The following is a 17,738-nucleotide window of genomic DNA, read 5'->3' as shown; positions in this document are numbered from 1 at the left end:
GATGTATAGAAAAGGCCATTTATTACAGATATTTTCATGAAGGGGATTGGGGTTTAGAATAATCTAGATATTAAGGTAGAACGGGGGGGGGGGGGGGGGAGGAGGGGGTAAGCAGGGGGGTGGTAGGCGTGTGGGAGGGTAGATGGGGGTGTTAGGGGTAGATGGGGCTAGGGTTAGCTGGCAGCAGGAGGCATGGTCTTGCTACACAGGCGTCCCAGCAGCCCAGCCATCTGCAGGAGGGAGTTGACCCCCTCAGCCACCTTCATGTGGGTGTAGCCGATCTCCTGTGAGAGGGACAACACCACATTATGTTCACTACACGTAGAGGACACTTTCGTCCCTCTGCTGGGGTCGTGGTCTCCCCAGACGGGCGTGTCCCCAGACGGGCGTGTCTGCTGCTTCTCACCTTGATGAACTCCAGCTTCAGGTACTCGGCCATCTGGAAGGTCTTGCACACCCTGAAGATGTTCCCAATGATGTCTTCAGGAGAGTAGCCCAATGCCCACAGCTGCTCTATGATCTGACGAGATACACACACACACACACGCTCACTTCCTGCTTCAGAGGACTTCACTTCCTTCTTCAGAGGGACTTCCCCCTGACACAGTCTCAACACGCACCTCACCTCCACTCACTACTCTTCCATCTGAGAAAGGGGGCTAAAGAAAGGCACTGAAGGTGAGTTTGGTACCTTGTACGCCTCTTCAATGTTGGCGTTGACACAATGCTCCAGCATGCTCTTCACCAGCAGGGGGTGTGGTTCATCACACACCTAAACACAGAACACAGGGCCCTGTCACTCCAGGACAGCACTCAGAGCTCGGATGAAACAGCCCTCTTCATCTGACAGGTCGTCACACCCAGTGTGAGGAACGATACCTTGAAGACATTTTCACTGTTGATGAAGCCAAACCCAGAGTTGGTGGACTGCAGGTTGTTAAGGGCCTGAGAACAGAGACATGAAGCCGGAGCATTTACAACTGCACGTGTTCACATGTAAACACCAGATTAAAGCACAGGCTAGGTTGTTCACATGTCAACACCAGATTAAAGCACAGGCTAGGTTGTTCACATGTAAACACCAGATTAAAGCACAGGCTAGGTTGTTCACATGTAAACACCAGATTAACCCTTGTGTTATCTTCGGGTCGTTCTGACCCATCAGTCATTGTGACCCACTGTCGTATTGCGACAAATTTACCTCATACAAAAACAAAGTGAAGCATTTTCTTTTAACTGTCGGGCTGTCTCAGACCCCCCACATTGCAATGGTTAAAAGAAAATTATTTTTATTTGTTTTTGTATTGGGTGAAATTGGGTAAACACAACGATGGTTCGTTGTGAACCTTTGGGTCATGTGACCCGAAGGCAGCACGAGGGTTAAAGCACAGGCTAGGTTGTTCACATGTAAACACCAGATTAAAGCAGAGGCTAGGTTGCCTCGAAGAACCTCTGAGAAAATCATCTCAAGGTCAAGTTACAATTACAAAGCTGTCCTCTATCAAGTAACCTGTTAGAGGTGACAATTTCTCACCAATGTGCTGAGCTTGGTTCACCTGTCCACATCACCTATTCTAACCCCCATCTCCTCTACCTCCCTTCCCCATCACCTCTTCTCCCCGCCACCTCCTCTACTGTCCTCCCTCACCTCTTCTAACCCCCATCCACCTCTCCTCCACTCTGCCACCCCTCCTCCTCCCCACCTGTCTCATGTCCCCCTGGGCGGTGAAGATGATGGCCTCCAGGCCGTCATCGGTGGTCAGCAGAGCCTCCTTCTCCACCACGTCCAGCAGCCGGGCCATGATCTGCTCGTCCCTCAGCTTGCTGTAGCGCAGCACGGCACAGCGAGACTGGATGGGCTCTGGAGGACATCACATCACAGAGGTCACACACACACACACTGGAGAACACCATCACATCACAGAGGTCACACACACACACACTGGAAAACACCATCACATCACAGAGGTCACACACACACACACACACACACACACTGGAGAACACCATCACACACAGAGGTCACACACACACACACACACACTGGAGAACACCATCACACACAGAGGTCACACACACACACACACACTGGAGAACACCATCACACACAGAGGTCACACACACACACACACACTGGAGAACACCATCACATCACAGAGGTCACACACACACACACACACTGGAGAACACCATCACATCACAGAGGTCACACACTCACACACACACACACACACACACACTGGAGAACACCATCACACACAGGTCACACACACACACATTGGAGAACACCATCACATCACAGAGGTCACACACACACACTGGAGAACACCATCACATCACAGAGGTCACACACACACACACACACTGGAGAACACCATCACACACAGAGGTCACACACACACACACACACACACACACACACACACTGGAGAACACCATCACATCACAGAGGTCACACACACTGACCCTACACTGGAGAACATCCCATAAAAATATAAGAGATTCTGTCTATTATAACTACCTGTGACGAGGGTGTTGTGTTGTAGCACGGGGTATATTATGGGATGTCTAGGAGCTTGACCACACGTTTGTATGGAGTCACACTCACCAATGATCTTGTCGGAGGCGTTGCAGGCCAGGGCGAAGCGGGTGGTCTTGGAGTAGATCTCCATGGTCCTTCTGAGGGCTTGCTGCGCCCCATCTGTCATACTGGGATCAGGAAAGGTACAGGGGGGATTTGAACCTTGGAGCTCTTTATGTGTGGACACATCATTAGATGTACATCAGTGAACAATCCGTTTACAGCATACAGGTCGTTAGCATACCTGTCTGCCTCATCGAGAATGACGATCTTGTGTCGCCCTTTCGGGAGTGTGACTTTCTGTTGAGCGAACATCTTGATTTTGTTCCTGACCACATCGATACCTCTGAAAGGATGAGGGATGTCGCTCACTTTAGACTCCGATACAAGTATTCAAACCGGGCACCACATGGAAACACCAAGACTTTAAATTGTTTGTTTGTTGTTTTTTTGTACCTGTCATTAGAGGCGTTCAGCTCTAAGACGGCATCCTTCATGGACGACCCGAGGAGAGCCCTGGCTAGACAAAGGATACTGGTGGTCTTACCTGTGCCAGGTGGACCCTAACAACACACACATTGTTAACCGTTCAGTAAATTACATTGTGTGCATTACAGAATTGTATGCCAATAACACTTAGCGAACTATTCACATTATGTAAACTATATGCACATCACACTATTGTGATGTGTATTATACTTATGTACCACTAAACACATTAATTAAAAAAGGGAATTACTTACAGCAATAATGATGTTGGGTACATTTCCTTCTCTTGCAAATACCTGTAAGGCATATGATTAGTAAGCTCAGAGCACGTATTTGGAGTAAAACAGCTCTTAAGAATCTGAGTTTGACGTAGTTCGTTACCGCCAGTCTGCTGACTGTATCTTCGTTGCCAACAATCTCGTTCAACTTTAGCGGTCTGTATTTTTCAACCCTACAAGACAACCATGGTCATAAGATTATCAAGCATGAATTTCTATATGGTTTATAATAGTTACAGGGCTCTCAAGTCTCACGCATTCAACATTGTAGCTAGCCAGCGTAGCTAGCATGCAACAAGGCTAGCGTTGCAGCTACACAGGCAAACTAGCAATTAACTTCACTAAAAATACGACCAGCTAAATGCTTAAGGCACTGCATCATTACCATGGCAGCTCATACGCGCTGGTGGACCCTTTAGCTTGCACTTCTTCATCTTTTTTCGGCTCGACGTTTGTCTGTATTGGTTCAGTCTCCGTGTCTGTCATCTGTACGTCCATGTTGCTACCGCAGATCTCCCGCCACTGCAGCGGCACAGCTGGCACTGTCATGACGTAATTTCCTGGAAGACGCTCCTCCGTCCTCCATCAGCGGGCTGAGAGAGTCTGTAGAGCCAGAGACAGAGAACGAGGACCGGACCAAAACCAGGCTTTGAGAGCTTGTATTTGTCCGGCTGTTTCTACGTTGATGTAAATCTGAACCGAGATGTACGAGATGGCCGTTACAAAAAGGATTTGCTCCGGGTCACCCAGGTAAGGTCGCTAGTGTATCCGTGGCTGTCAAGCCGGCGAGTGCTGGATGTTCTCACAAGTGAAATGTGATTAAATATTCTGGAAAGCGTGAACATTATAAAACGGTTACCGGACCATTGCTAATTTTCAACGATGATGTCCGTAATGTTCCAACGTTGTGTTAAATCAACCGGGGCATCCCATTAGAAATAGCAGAGCATCATGCAGGATCACCAGCCTGCTATTTGAGGAGATCATCACACCCAGTATTCCGTGATACAGGCCACGGAATACAATTAGCTTCGTTTCGTCCAATAAAAAACAATGTCAGTAGCCTACTCTGACAAACTGTTTTTTAAACGCCACCAGGGTCTTTGATTTGTCAATAAACCAGTTTATTTTGCCCAAGGCAAATATCTGTAGGCGTGTCCGGATAACACCTACTATCGCTGACATGTCATTAGAATCGATCCTATTCCAGGAACCGGCGTTATGGTGAATACACGTCAATAAAGTGGAATATGAGCTTTAGTAGGCATGTAGGCTACTGCAGGCTTGTGTATCCACTGATTTGAGCAGGCCGGACCAGTAGTGGTGAAGATTTCAATGCGATAAATTATGAGCCAATGTGTTAGAGGTTGATGTTACATTTAATTAGGACAAAGGTGGTGTTACAGGAGAAGGTGACATTTCATTATTTATGTCTCACCTCCTTCTTGGATCAATTACTGGAAACAATAAATAACTTAACAACTCGAAAGCACAAGACAGGTTTGTGACTCACAGGTGTGCCGTTTTTCCTGGAACCTGGGTTGTAGTTGCGGAGGGAAATCAGAGAGCTCGTGTTGGGAGGCGGCTGCCGGCTGGCAGCCAGGGGGCGGGGGGAGGCGGGTTCAGGGAAGCAACAGCTCATTTGTGTTGCTTCCTGAAACTCGCTCCATACGAAAAGTCGTATTTATCGTCTCTTTCAACAATTATCAATAGCCTGCTATAACCCACTTCGTAATTGTCAACCAAACTGATTACTTTACGGACCTGTCGCTTCTCAAGGTAAGCGCTGTCAACTGAGGATACCGATTCACACCGGAGAGTCAAGTGAAAACAATTAGTTGGACTTCATCGAACTTCAACTCTTGGCATCTTGCCACCAGCTAGGGTACACCCCGATAGTATCTGTGTTACATTACATGGTTACAGGAGAAAGATCCTAGAAAGTAAATTCCGATTAAATACTAGGGCTCAAGCTAGTGTCACATGTTATTAGGCAAATGTTAGTGTTCCACAATAGTCCAAAGAACACGTAAACGTGATTTATAAAATAAATATATCAGATGCAAGTTGTGGTACCTGCATTCATGTCTTGCACACAGGATTCTTAGCCATCAAATGCCTTTTGTCTTGCAAGGGTCATTTCCGTGCATAACTCTAGCCCTGTGAACAATGCCCCAACCAGACACACTGCCCTCTCATTGTCATGACACCAGCTAGCTGTAGATCAGGCCAGACTTGTTACACCATTGTGTGGCTTCAATTATCGGCGTAGGAGAAAATTGCAGAGCGTTATGGAAAGGCTCTTGTGCACTCTTCAAAGTGCCAATTGCACCGAAATCACAACCGTGGAGGTTGAATATGAGAAAAACAACAAGAGATTAGTCACTTTCACCTCAGTTTCGTGTTATTATCCCACATACTTTGTGTTGTACATGATTAAACTATTGATAAGATAGGTGAGATCATGCTGATAAAGCTGGTGCTGTTAGAAGTTTAATAAATCGCTCCTTCAATACCTGTGTACCTTGTTTGTGTGGAATATGCAGGAACCACATACAGGATGTACAACTAACCTCATCTCCAAACCACTAGTTTGTCTTACTGGCATACTTTATCTTTCCATGCAGTTATTGTTGCGTCTCTTTGTGATTTAACTTCCTGTGTGTGTATACATGTGTTTGTGTGTGTGTGTGTGTGTGTACATGTGTGTGTACATGTGTTTGTGTGTGTGTGTACATGTGTTTGTACATGTGTTTGTGTGTGTACATGTGTTTGTGTGTGTACATGTGTGTGTACATGTGTGTGTGTGTACATGTGTGTGTGTGTGTGTACATGTGTTTGTGTGTGTACGTGTGTGTGTGTGTGTGTACATGTGTGTGTACATGTGTGTGTGTGTGTGTACATGTGTGTGTGTGTGTGTGTACATGTGTGTGTGTGTGTGTACATGTGTGTACATGTGTTTGTGTGTGTACGTGTGTGTGTGTGTGTGTGTGTACATGTGTGTGTACATGTGTGTGTGTGTGTACATGTGTGTGTGTGTGTGTACATGTGTGTGTACATGTGTGTGTGTGTACATGTGTGTGTGTGTGTACATGTGTGTGTACATGTGTGTGTGTGTGTACATGTGTGTGTGTGTGTACATGTGTGTGTGTGTGTACATGTGTGTGTACATGTGTGTGTGTGTGTACATGTGTGTGTGTGTGTGTACATGTGTGTGTGTGTGTACATGTGTGTGTGTGTGTGTACATGTGTGTGTGTGTGTGTGTGTGTACATGTGTGTGTACATGTGTGTGTGTGTGTACATGTGTGTGTGTGCGAGCAGGCAGGAGCATGTGGACATCTTGTTGTAGCTGGTCCTGTCTGGAACCCACCGCCACAGTGGAAGAAACGAGCAGCTCATGGCGCCAGGCCTACACCAACTCAGGCTACAGCCTGTCCCCCACGTCCCCCGAGCACCTGTGCAAGGCCTGCGGAGGCCAGTTTAACACCATCGCCAGGAAGGTAGGACCCCCCCACCCCGCAGGTGACGCTCTCCTGAGGCGGCCGTCTTGTTCCCAGATGTGGCGTGTGTCGTTCCACCTGAGATCAGGCTCGATGGAACAGAGAAAGGAGGTTTCAGGTGCTCCTTCATGACCCAGTGGCTGTTGTCTTGGCCAGTCTAACTGGTTCAACATGTCCATTAAAAGCAGTGGTAATCAGGAAAGACAAACGAAGCCCAGCTCAGGATGGGGCTTGTTGTCAGCCCCCAACAGAGATGTTGGAGCCTGTAAAACCACAAACCATTTCACGTTGCCCTTATTGACAAGCGCACATTCCCATCCATCGTGTACCATCAACACTGTCAAGTCTACCAAGACGCTTCTATCGGAGGAATCTTTTTTTCTTCCTCATTATTCTAAGAATGTTTTCGTTTAGCAGACACTTGTATCCAAAGCAACATGTGGCCCAGGCTCCTCACTACGTCTCTCTTTAGCTTGTCTCTCTCTCCTCAGCGTGTGTGTGTTCTCTCTCCTCAGCATGTGTGTGTGGACTGTAAGAAGAGCTTCTGTGGGCGCTGCTCTGTGCAGCTGGAGCCACCTCGCCCACGCCTCTGCCACACCTGCCAGCGCTTCCACGGAACCTTCTTCGACCGCGCCCAGCTGATGAGGCTGAAGGTGTGACACCCGTGTGTGTGTGTGTGTGTGTGCATCTGCATAGATGTGTTTGTGTGTGGCTGCATAGATGTGTGTGAAGCGCTTGATGAATGAGTACCTTTACGGCAGAAAAGCACCATCTAAATGCAGCCCCTTGACGGCGTACCATCCTCCACCAGGTGAGGGAGCTGCGAGAGTACCTCCACCTTCACGAGGTCCCCACCCAGACCTGCCGGGAGAAGGAGGAGCTGGTGGAGCTGGTTCTGGGGCAGCACTCCCCCAGAAGCAGCAGCAGCAGCAGCGAGGCTGTGAGCAGGCCCGGGGCCCTGCCTGCCTCTCTGCCTGCCTCCCTGCCCGCCGCCCTGCCCGGGGCGCTGCCCGGGGTGCTGCCCACCTCCCTCTCCGCCTCCCCCACGCCCTCCCTCGCCCCCACCAGCCCAGACACCACCCCAGACCAGTCGGAGCAGCCTGGACCAGAGACGGAGGCATCAGATCAGATATCTGAGGAGGAGGAGGAAGAGGAGGAGGAAGAGGAGGAAGAGGAAGAGGAGGTAAAAGCAGGGATGTGTTGTCTGGGTTAGATGGAGGGTTAATTGAGGGCTTAACACATTCATTATATATTTTTCTACGCTGTTTAAAGTGTACTTAAAATGTACCAATATTCTCACATACTTATTAACAACTTTAATTATGTAAATATGTTGTGTGCTTGTACGTTCTAAGTATAACATTTCCTCATCTCTGTTGTGCTGCAGTCTTCAGACGGTGACGAGGCACTGGTCCCGGGGCGCAGGGCGTCGCTGTCGGACCTGAGCAGGGTGGAGGACGTGGAGGGCCTCAGCGTCCGACAGCTCAAGGAGATCCTCGCTCGCAACTTCGTCAACTTCAAGGGCTGCTGTGAGAAGTGGGAGCTGATGGAGAGAGTCACCCGCCTGTACAACGACCAGAAAGACCTCCAGAACCTCGGTGAGAGAACCCTGCGTCCGGGACGGGTAGCTCGGTGGTTAGAGCATTTGACTGAAGAGGTTGCAGGTTCAAATCCTGATGTACATCGCTTTGAAAAAAAACTGTCTGCTAAATGATATTACTCACAAACTTCCTTACATATTGGTTTAAGTTAGATTGTTCTGGAATGTGTCGTGTATAACAATTTTTTTTCTTTATTTTAGTGTCCAACACTGAGAATGAAGAAGGTAAGAAAGACTCCATTAAAATATTCAAGTACTCACATAGATGGAGACGCCTCAGTGGAACCTCATCCTGTTCTCTGTCTCTCTCCCAGAGTCCGCGGCGCCCAAAAGCCTGGAGGAGAACCTGTGCCGGATCTGCATGGACTCTCCCATCGACTGTGTTCTGCTGGAGTGTGGTCACATGGTCACCTGCAGCAAGTGTGGCAAGCGCATGAACGAGTGCCCCATCTGCAGGCAGTACGTGGTGCGGGCGGTGCACGTGTTCAGGTCCTGATGCACGGAGGGGTGGGGGGGGTCACGAGGGTGGGGGTCATGGAAGTGGAGGACACAAGAGACCCTGGCTCCTCTGTAGGACTGCAAATGGTTGATGGACTGTTTTTTTCTTTCTTTTTGAGGCAAAACCACTCGAACCCTGTCCTCCCCTCTCCAGACTCTTCACTACTTGTCCTGAAGCCGTTTTCCTGCTTCTAAGGTCCATGGGTTCATGTGCTATTTGAGAGCTCCCACATCTGTGTTGGTGTGGCAAATGCCATGATGCAGTGTCAATAGCAGCTATCCCTTTCTGGAATTCTTGTGTTTCTCAAACCTACACAACACAGGATCGTATTTGTGGCTCTGCCAACATTCTTGTGTTGCATGCCAGTATAGACTCATAGGGTACTGTAGCCCCCTGCAGGCCTTACTAGATGGTGTGAAACAGTTGTGAAGGCTAGCTTACTTTACATATCAACAATCAACTAGATTATCCATGTTGGTGCTATTGGCCCAGGGCTGAAGGGAAACGTTTGCTGAAGGACAACCCTTTTTGATGTAGATGCCATGTGTCAACTTCTAGATCAAGGATATGACTCTCATAGGGACATATAACGCGAAATCAGAGTACTTCAAGGAATGTGTCAACCCCTCTGGGTGGGTTTCATTCCCCTCACCTTACCTGCATCCCAGCGGTTGTGTTCATTGGCTGTGCGGCTATGGTCAGCCGATGACAGGACACAAAAACTCAAGAAGAAGCTTGAGGAAATAGACTAAACTTTTGCCTGTTGACTGGAAGGAAGGTTCCATTCATGTTAAGTCAAATTAAATTTCAATGTAAAAAATAAAATATAAAACTGAGATTAGCGATTTAATTTGAAAGACACCATGAGCCTTGATATGAAAATCAAAAACCAACACAACGATAAACAAGGCATTCACAGCGTTTTATTTGTTCTGTGGAAGAATCTCTCCTACCCCCACTGTGTCAGAACAGCCGCCCAGAAACCACCACGCCAGTACTGTTCTCCTGCAAACATTCACAAGAATGACTGAGTAGATGTTTAGATCAGTTTCAGTAGCATCTATTTCATAGCCATTTTAAATCACGAGCAGATGAATATGGGCAACTTCGAAAGGTACCTCGCATCCAGACATGTTAGTAAATACTTTAACTGTTTACTCTTGTGCTTTTTACTACTGTACATGTTGTTTTATAGGCAATGAATGAACCATGAAATAGCTCATAATGGATAATACACTTACTGTATACAACTGTTTCAAGTAATGCACATCTCCTAGGATGTTGGCAACATCTCAGATCACATGGTCTGCCTGAACTGAATGTAACTGGTTTTTGGTTGTTTTCAATAACAAGACCATTTCCTACGACTGTGACTGACAATATCACAAACAGATTTTTTTACACTTGTTTGTTTGAATGTCTCTTGTCAATAACTATGCTGACATCATGCAAGAACAATAGTCTCACATGTACAGTGTTTAGGAGAGCAAATGTTATTATGTCTTATGGTTGCAAAATAACATGTTTTCACGTCAACCATTTCTGTTTCAGCCCGATCTTCCATTTTAATACTCAGTATACAGAATTCAGCACATTGACCTAGATGGAATAACCATTTAGCTCAGAAACATTCTGAAGAATAAAATGTACTTTTCCACCTCAGTAAGCAAACCACTTTTTCCAGACAAAGAACAGATGATTTTACTGAATAGTCTCTACTTAATACTCACAAGGCTTGTTGTGTCTTTAACATGTGAATTGATGCTGACTAATAACAGTATTTAAAGCAATGCCTTCAAACTGATAAATATTGCTTTGTGGGTGTAACATTGACCTCAAGATAACTTATGTAGTGTGTGAGATGGTGCGGTCTCTAATCTGCCCTGCAAATCATGTTGTCCTCTTGCTGTTCAAGGACTTAAGTGTCCATGTGAATTTGTAATTTGGTGATTTAAAATTGAGGTGTTGTCAAATTTGGAGAACAGTGTGTGCTGCTTAGCAACCGTTACATGTTAGACTTTTGTGGAAATTTGAATCTTTTCGATGCAAACAGCGAGTCCACTTAAAAGTGTGTAATACGTGTTTACTAGATTAGAAAAGAGTTGATTCAGCCCCCGAAAGAAAAATTACGACTTCTATTCGATTATTATAATGGAAAGAACAAGTTACGCTGAGATTTGCATGCATTCTTAAAAAAAGAAATTAAAAAAGGAGACTGCTCTGACAAAAGTCTGATTGAAAACACTTGGAATGACTCATATAACTGTATGTTTGAAGAATTCTGTTTGTGTCGGTATACTCAGATAATACATTTTGTTCAGCAACTGTGAAATTGTATGATTAATCCCATACCACAGTATAATTTCAATATTTGAGTGTGTTGTACATTTGTCAATCTATTAGCATGTGCTGTTGCTTTTGTTGTAGTTTCCCAGCAGTGTAAGCTTTGAGCTAAGTGCTGGATCAACTCTTTAAACTACAATCAAAGTTAATAGGGTTTATAATTCAAGAAAAACATATATTTTTGAAAATGTATTATATGATATTGATGTCCTCCTGTGCATATATTTTGTTTGACATTTTTATATTTATAAAGTATAATCAAGTAAACAACAGACTTGAATTCCTTTGAAAATGTATGCCAATTAAAACTTTGTGATGCATAAAAGTTATCTGGGCATGTAGGCCTAATAAGACTGTTAAAATGCTTGATTGGTATCTAACTGTATGTTTGGATTACTTCCAATTTGATTATATGTTTATGTTGGAGTCATGTCCACCAGCAGGAATAGAAGCTATCCAAATACAGCCATTCTTGTAAGCAAAACGTTTGTGAAAATCCTAATTTTTCTCCCCGCTTATATTTTTAAAAACATTTTTATGTAGCCCTAATAAACTTTAATGTTCCAAAACTTATAAAGGGAACTAATAATCATTTAGGGACACAGGAAATACAAGACTGAATCTGTCAATGCAGTTAATCAGAATCAGAATGGGATTTATTCGCCATGAAAGTTTGCACAGACAAGGAATTTGCTTTGGCAGGAAGGTGCATACAATAAACATATACCTAAAATTTAAATATGTGGACTATCTATACTAAGGGTACATAAACTAGCAGTACTAAGTGGGATTAGAATAGAATTAAATATACAATAAAATAAAATATAAGTTGCCGTAAATTACAATATAAAAATTCAAAAATACAAATATTACAAAAAATACAAATGTACAAGATACCATTTTGTAATGCAGTGCAAAAAGCAGTGTGTTTTAAGCAAGAAGTCATTAGAGTCAGTGTGGTCCCTTGGCCTTGTTGAAGAGGCCAACAGCGGAAGGGAAGAAACTGTTTTTGTGGCGTGAGGTATTGGTCCTGATGGACCGCAGCCTTCTGCCGGAGGGGAGTGACTGAAACAGGGAGTGTCCAGGGTGGGAGGAGAAGAGCAGAGGAGAAAGGACGCAGCCCTGAGGTGATCTGGTGCTGATGGACCGGGAGTCAGAGACTTGTGTTCCCAGCTTAACGCACTGCTTCCTGTCAGACAGGAAGTCTGTGATCCACCTGCAGGTGGAATCAGGCACGTTCAGCTGGGAGAGCTTGTCCTGAAGCAGGGCGGGGATGATGGTGTTGAAGGCAGAGCTGAAGTCCACAAACAGGATCCTGGCATAGGATGCTGGGGAGTCCAGGTGCTGTAGGGTGAAGTGGAGGGCCATGTTAACTGCATCGTCCACAGACCTGTTGGCTCTATAGGCAAACTGCAGGGGGTCCAGTAGAGGGTCAGTGATGGATTTAAGGTGTGCCAGCACCAGGCGCTCGAAAGACTTCATTACCACAGAGGTCAGGGCGACGGGTCTGTAGTCATTATGTCCTGTTGGCCTTGGCTTTTTGGGCACAGGGATGATGGTGGAGGACTTGAGACAGGCTGGCACATGGCATGTCTCAAGGGAGGTGTTAAAGATGTAGGTAAACACCGGAGACAGCTGGTCAGCACAGTGCTTGAGGGTGGCTGGAGAGAGAGTCCGGCCCAGCTGCTTTGCGGGGATTCTGCCTCTTGAAAAGTCTGTTAACTTCACCCTCCTGAATGGAGAGAGTCGTCACTGTAGAGGGGGGGAGGTGGGAGGCCTCCTGGGTGGGAAGGGGTAGTTCAGGACTGTCCAATTGTCTTTCAAATCTGCAGTAGAACTCATTCAGGTCGTTGGCCAGGCGGGAGTCGTTAGTGGAGTGGGGGGCTCTGGGCTTGTAGTTGGTAATCTGCCTGAGCCCTCTCCAGACAGAAGCAGGGTCGTAAATGTAGTAAACCTTGCATGTTTCTACAATAAGATATTACATGTCGTTTTTTATTAAAGACATGAAAAGGTAGAGCCCTTGGAAGACAACAGACAATGGCCGGGTTTCCCAGATTCGTTAAGAAGCTCTTAACGCTAAGAGCTTCTTAAGAGCGTTCTAAGACTTCTTAACGAATCTGGGAAACCCGGCCAATGTAAAAGTGTGACCTGGTTCACCTGGTGAGGCCGAGCAGAGTATCCGCCGTCCGGCCAGGTGTTTGTCTTGGGCGAATTAGGTTTTTTAGGTTTGAATTTTTTGGTTTGAATTTTTTCGCTCCAATTTTTTTGGTTTGAATTTTCGGGATCAGAATTTCACCATTCGAATTTCAGCAGCCTGAATTTCCGAACCTTGAATTTCAGATTTTTTAAATGTTTACATTGAAATAAATTAAAGTTTCAATTTCAAAGAGTTGAATTCAAAACCAACAAATTCGTTGGTTTTTAAATGTCGATATTGAGTATTCAATGCCTTTTAAAATTCAAAACATGTCAATGATTTGCTTCCATACCAAATAAACACTCACACACGAAAGGCATGATGGGATGGATCGGGTACACATGGGCAGTGATACCTCTGTAACTAAACCTCAGATTTATCACTAAAGTTAAGTTACCGTTGCACCATACTCTTGATTACAAAGCTATTGCTACTATATTGAGAAATTAAATTACGTCGATATAATGTCAGAAAACGGACTTTCGACCAGAATCCAGCAGTTTTTAAATCCCCTGGGGTGTCAAGATCATGGTACCCAGGTAAGAAGAGATGCACAGACGGCATGCTTACTGCTAGCAATTAGATCTGCGCCATTAGCTCATTACAGGTAGCGCGCATTTCGTAGAGACCATATCTGAGTAACTTCTGACTCAACGCATTGGTAATCAGTGAAATATACACCACCATAACACCTGATTAGACGTGGGGAACAATTATTGACGTTTAGCAGGTTACAGGGTCACGAAGCAATGGTGGTCAAAATCATCCGAGCTAGAAAGCGCACCTTTCAACACATAGCTAGCTATACCTAGATGTGTTGAAAGGTGCGCTTCTCCATTAGAGTATGGACACAAAAATCAAAAGTTGGTTGTCTGCCAGAATAATTGCAATTTATAAACAACTTGAAAGTGTTTTTCTTCTTTTTGATTTATCGTTAGAGTCCGTTTCTCCGGCTGGGTCAACATATGCAGGACATCCTGGGTGATGGAGGGATTCTCAAGGAAGTGGTTCAGGCCGGAGACGGGCCTCCGGTACCTAGAGATTCCTCTGTATCCAGTAGGTCATACCCAGGCTGCCTATCTGCATTCTCCACCACACGATTATCTACATTACGGGTGTGCGATGAGCATAGGCCTATTCTGTAAGATAAACCTTTTTAAACAAGTTATACCCCCACAGTCCATTTCTCTGGATATCTAGAATATTCCGACCAACCGTTCGAGACTACGAACTACATGAAGTATCCCAGAATGATGAAACTTGGCAGAGGTATAAACGATGAAGCAGCTATTTTTGCTATATTAGCGTTAGCGTTAGCTTTGAGCTTTTCACGTTCAACTGATATATATACCCCCCCTCCCCAGATATTACTCTGTGTGGACTGGAACTTGGTCTTTTGACCATGAAGAAGGGAGAGTACTCACGGTTCCTCCTTCTACCGGAGTATGCCTACGGGGAGATGGGCTGCCCTCCGCTCATTCCTCCCATGGCCTCCATCCTCTACGAGGTTCAAGTCCTCGAGTTTCTCGACTCAGCACAAGTAGATGAGTTTTTCGCTTTGAGCCCGGTAAGAATGACAGAAGACTGCTAAACCACAATAACCGAAAAACTGTGTAGATTCCTTGAAACTGGTTTGAGGAAAAAGAGGTAAAAATGGGGTGCGGGTCATTTCAGTGTTTCAGTTGGTCCAAATTAACTTGTGTGTTCTTATTAGGGATTTAATAGGGATTAATAATTGGCTTTGTATCCATCTGCATCTGCTCCTCCCTCTTCCTCTCTGTCTTCCTCCGTCTCTCTCCCTCTCGGTCTCCCTCCGTCTGTCTCTCCCTCTCTGTCCCTCTTCTCTCTCTTTCTCCCCCCTCCAGGATGAACAGAACTGCGTTCCGCTCTCTGACCTCCTCAGTGTGGTGGATATCGAGAGAAACTTTGGCAACCGCTGTTTCAAGCAGAGCCGCTTCGACGACGCCAAAGACCGCTACAAGCAGGTATCACTCTGCATACATACATGGCTCTCCATAGACATTCTAATGCCATGGACTTCTACTGGAAACGCTGAATACTTTGATATTCATTTATTTATGCTATTGATGATTAGCCAAAAAGGATTAATCAAAAGCTATATGTGATCTGGCATTCCTTGTCATAATTGCCAGAACGTCACTAGTACAGATCCATATCAGGAGTCAGATGGCTGAGCGGTGAGGGAATCGGGCTAGTAATCAGAAGGTTGCCAGTTCGATTCCCGGCCGTGCCAAATGTTGTGTCCTTGGGCAAGGCACTTCACCCTACTTGCCTCGGGGGGAATGTCCCTGTACTTACTGTAAGTCGCTCTGGATAAGAGCGTCTGCTAAATGACTAAATGTAAATATCAGAAATGTCTCAAAACTGTATTTATAATTGAGAATGTGTGTGACAGTTATAAATACATGCGAGAGGTTTATTAGTGACCTGTTAACCCAGGCTGTAATGCTGCTGTCGACCCGGGAGACAAAGAGCGAGGAGGAGAAGAGGGGCATCGCCTCACTGCAGCTGCCCCTCTACCTCAACCTGTCCCTGGCCATGCTGCGGCTGGACAGGCCCCTCAGGTCTCTGGACTACAGTCTGCAGGCCCTGCTCATAGACCCACGCAACACCAAGGCTCTCTTCCGCTGCGGACAGGTCACACACCAACCAATCACAAACACTTTTATGGAAAAGGGTACCTTTCGACGCATCTAGGGATCTAGCTCGCAAGCTCAGAGAGATGGATTTCGCACAGTTATCTAGCTTAGGTTGTGTTTAGACAGCCTGTATTTAGAGTTTCACCACCTACGCTTTTTGAGAAAGGAATACGGCAAAAGACAGTTTTAATTCGTCCAGATTCCATGGACAGGTTTGTTGACAGTCCAGTATGTATTAGTCCAGTATGTATTAGTCCAGTATGTATTAGTCCAGTATGTATTAGTCCAGTATGTATTAGTCCAGTATGTATTAGTCCAGTATGTATTAGTCCAGTATGTATTAGTCCAGTATGTATTAGTCCAGTATGTATTAGTCCAGTATGTATTAGTCCAGTATGTATTAGTCCAGTATGTATTAGTCCAGTATGTATTAGTCCAGTATGTATTAGTCCAGTATGTATTAGTCCAGTATGTATTAGTCCAGTATGTATTAGTCCAGTATGTATTAGTCCAGTATGTATTAGTCCAGTATGTATTAGTCCAGTATGTATTAGTCCAGTATGTATTAGTCCAGTATGTATTAGTCCAGTATGTATTAGTCCAGTATGTTTGAGTGTCCAGGTCATCCCCAGGCCTACCTGGAGATAGCTGAGTATGAAAAGGCCCAGGAATACCTCACGATGGCCCAGGCCAGGAAACCGTTCGACCCCGACATCAACAACCTGCTACGGAAACTATCCATGTAAGACGACATGTTTCTGTTGGCTGTCTGGAGGGCACAACGTTCCTGACATGTTCACGTTTAGCATTTTAATCACACAGCAGACACTTTATCCATAGCGACATACATAGTCCATGAAGAAAGCAGACTACTGCAGATGATCTGAGGGTTAGAAGTGTGTCGTTCTAACTGTGTTTGGGAGTCATACACGTTTTATACTTGTTTATTTCTTCTGTCTAAACTATGGATTGTGAATCCTTTGCAGATCCTACAAGGATTTTCTGGACAAAGAGAAAGATATGTGTTCCAAGATGTTTCCAAACCTCAACAGCACCGTAAAGAAATAACTACTTAGCTGATGGTTTTCGTTCAATATTCTTAGGAGTTATTTCAGGGCTGCCACAGGGTGGCGCTGTTTGAACAAATGTACAGCCCTTTAAGTATTGAGTTATTCAGCTATTGAACACACTTCACTTGAAGAATTATGTTCCTTTTGCACCAGATATGAAACAATGTCTGTTCTGCCTTTTTGGTCAGACTTTTGTATTTGTTATAAATGTGTTCAAGTATAGTTAGCTGTACTTATATTAAGCTGTTTTTGTGTATTAGAATTGTTTTTGTCTATTACTAGAGAAATGGTAGCCTATTCATTACAACAGGCAATTATATTTCTCTGAAATATCAACGTATTTTGGCTGGTGAATGGGTTCTCTTTTTGCGTTTGGGCGAGATGCCTCGAGCACTCCCAGTTATAAAGTGGAACCCTGTCTTGTTTAGTAGGCTATGTATGTGAGGTATTCTCTCTGAACTTCACCTGACCCTAACCGAAACCTGTCACCTAAACTGAAAACCCCCTGCAAGGTATCTGA

General features: G+C 45.2%; 3 protein-coding genes across 6 annotated transcripts; 2 read left to right on the top strand and 1 right to left on the bottom strand.

Moving 5' to 3' along the window:
* Nucleotides 1-4: 4 nt before the first annotated feature.
* On the bottom strand, nt 5-7,715 carry rfc2 (replication factor C (activator 1) 2). 3 transcript variants are annotated; one of them, XM_062453908.1, is made up of 12 exons: nt 7,600-7,715; nt 3,734-3,951; nt 3,452-3,521; nt 3,325-3,366; nt 3,038-3,144; nt 2,826-2,927; nt 2,609-2,709; nt 1,704-1,861; nt 880-945; nt 692-772; nt 407-520; nt 5-284 (listed from the first exon to the last, which is right to left on the bottom strand). In XM_062453908.1, the coding sequence occupies exons 2-12, from the start codon at nt 3,895-3,897 to the stop codon at nt 174-176; spliced, it is 1,116 nt and encodes a 371-aa protein (XP_062309892.1). In that variant the 5' UTR covers nt 3,898-3,951; nt 7,600-7,715; the 3' UTR covers nt 5-173. The 3 variants fall into 3 exon arrangements, with proteins under 3 accessions (XP_062309892.1, XP_062309891.1, XP_062309893.1); XM_062453907.1 differs by lacking the exon at nt 7,600-7,715 and having other exon boundaries at nt 3,734-4,496; XM_062453909.1 differs by lacking the exon at nt 7,600-7,715 and having other exon boundaries at nt 3,038-3,097; nt 3,734-3,801.
* On the top strand, nt 3,884-11,821 carry zgc:171740 (uncharacterized protein LOC795694 homolog). Its single transcript, XM_062452996.1, has 7 exons — nt 3,884-4,098; nt 6,671-6,849; nt 7,365-7,502; nt 7,661-8,032; nt 8,216-8,447; nt 8,651-8,674; nt 8,764-11,821. The coding sequence occupies exons 2-7, from the start codon at nt 6,679-6,681 to the stop codon at nt 8,943-8,945; spliced, it is 1,119 nt and encodes a 372-aa protein (XP_062308980.1). The 5' UTR covers nt 3,884-4,098; nt 6,671-6,678; the 3' UTR covers nt 8,946-11,821.
* A 1,978-nt stretch (nt 11,822-13,799) lies between these two features.
* On the top strand, nt 13,800-17,480 carry fkbp6 (FKBP prolyl isomerase 6). Of its 2 annotated transcripts, none has more exons than XM_062453903.1 (8): nt 13,800-14,027; nt 14,427-14,544; nt 14,668-14,757; nt 14,853-15,055; nt 15,354-15,473; nt 15,949-16,146; nt 16,781-16,890; nt 17,135-17,480. In XM_062453903.1, exons 1-8 carry the CDS (start codon nt 13,953-13,955, stop codon nt 17,214-17,216), a joined length of 996 nt encoding a protein of 331 aa, XP_062309887.1. In that variant the 5' UTR covers nt 13,800-13,952; the 3' UTR covers nt 17,217-17,480. The 2 variants fall into 2 exon arrangements, with proteins under 2 accessions (XP_062309887.1, XP_062309888.1); XM_062453904.1 differs by having other exon boundaries at nt 14,010-14,149.
* The last annotated feature ends 258 nt before the right edge of the window (nt 17,481-17,738 follow it).

Source organism: Osmerus eperlanus, chromosome 27 (assembly GCF_963692335.1).
Source record: "Osmerus eperlanus chromosome 27, fOsmEpe2.1, whole genome shotgun sequence".
Taxonomy (NCBI): domain Eukaryota; kingdom Metazoa; phylum Chordata; class Actinopteri; order Osmeriformes; family Osmeridae; genus Osmerus; species Osmerus eperlanus.
The sequence above is the reverse complement of the archived record's forward strand: the minus strand, read 5'-3'. Positions and strand labels throughout refer to the sequence as shown.

Excerpts from the sequence above, each read along its gene's own strand:
- rfc2 (XM_062453908.1), bottom strand. The coding sequence starts at position 3,897 with ATGACAGTGCCAGCTGTGCCGCTGCAGTGGCGGGAGATCTGCGGTAGC. Across the intron at positions 3,367-3,451 it reads ATACAGTCAGCAGACTGGCG|GTATTTGCAAGAGAAGGAAA; the intron begins GTAACGAACTAC and ends TATGCCTTACAG. Across the intron at positions 521-691 it reads ACATTGAAGAGGCGTACAAG|ATCATAGAGCAGCTGTGGGC; the intron begins GTACCAAACTCA and ends GTATCTCGTCAG.
- fkbp6 (XM_062453903.1), top strand. The coding sequence starts at position 13,953 with ATGTCAGAAAACGGACTTTCGACCAGAATCCAGCAGTTTTTAAATCCC. Across the intron at positions 14,758-14,852 it reads AATGATGAAACTTGGCAGAG|ATATTACTCTGTGTGGACTG; the intron begins GTATAAACGATG and ends CCCCCTCCCCAG. Across the intron at positions 16,891-17,134 it reads CTGCTACGGAAACTATCCAT|ATCCTACAAGGATTTTCTGG; the intron begins GTAAGACGACAT and ends AATCCTTTGCAG.
- zgc:171740 (XM_062452996.1), top strand. The coding sequence starts at position 6,679 with ATGTGGACATCTTGTTGTAGCTGGTCCTGTCTGGAACCCACCGCCACA. Across the intron at positions 6,850-7,364 it reads TTAACACCATCGCCAGGAAG|CATGTGTGTGTGGACTGTAA; the intron begins GTAGGACCCCCC and ends CTCTCTCCTCAG. Across the intron at positions 8,033-8,215 it reads AGGAGGAAGAGGAAGAGGAG|CTCATCTCTGTTGTGCTGCA; the intron begins GTAAAAGCAGGG and ends GTATAACATTTC.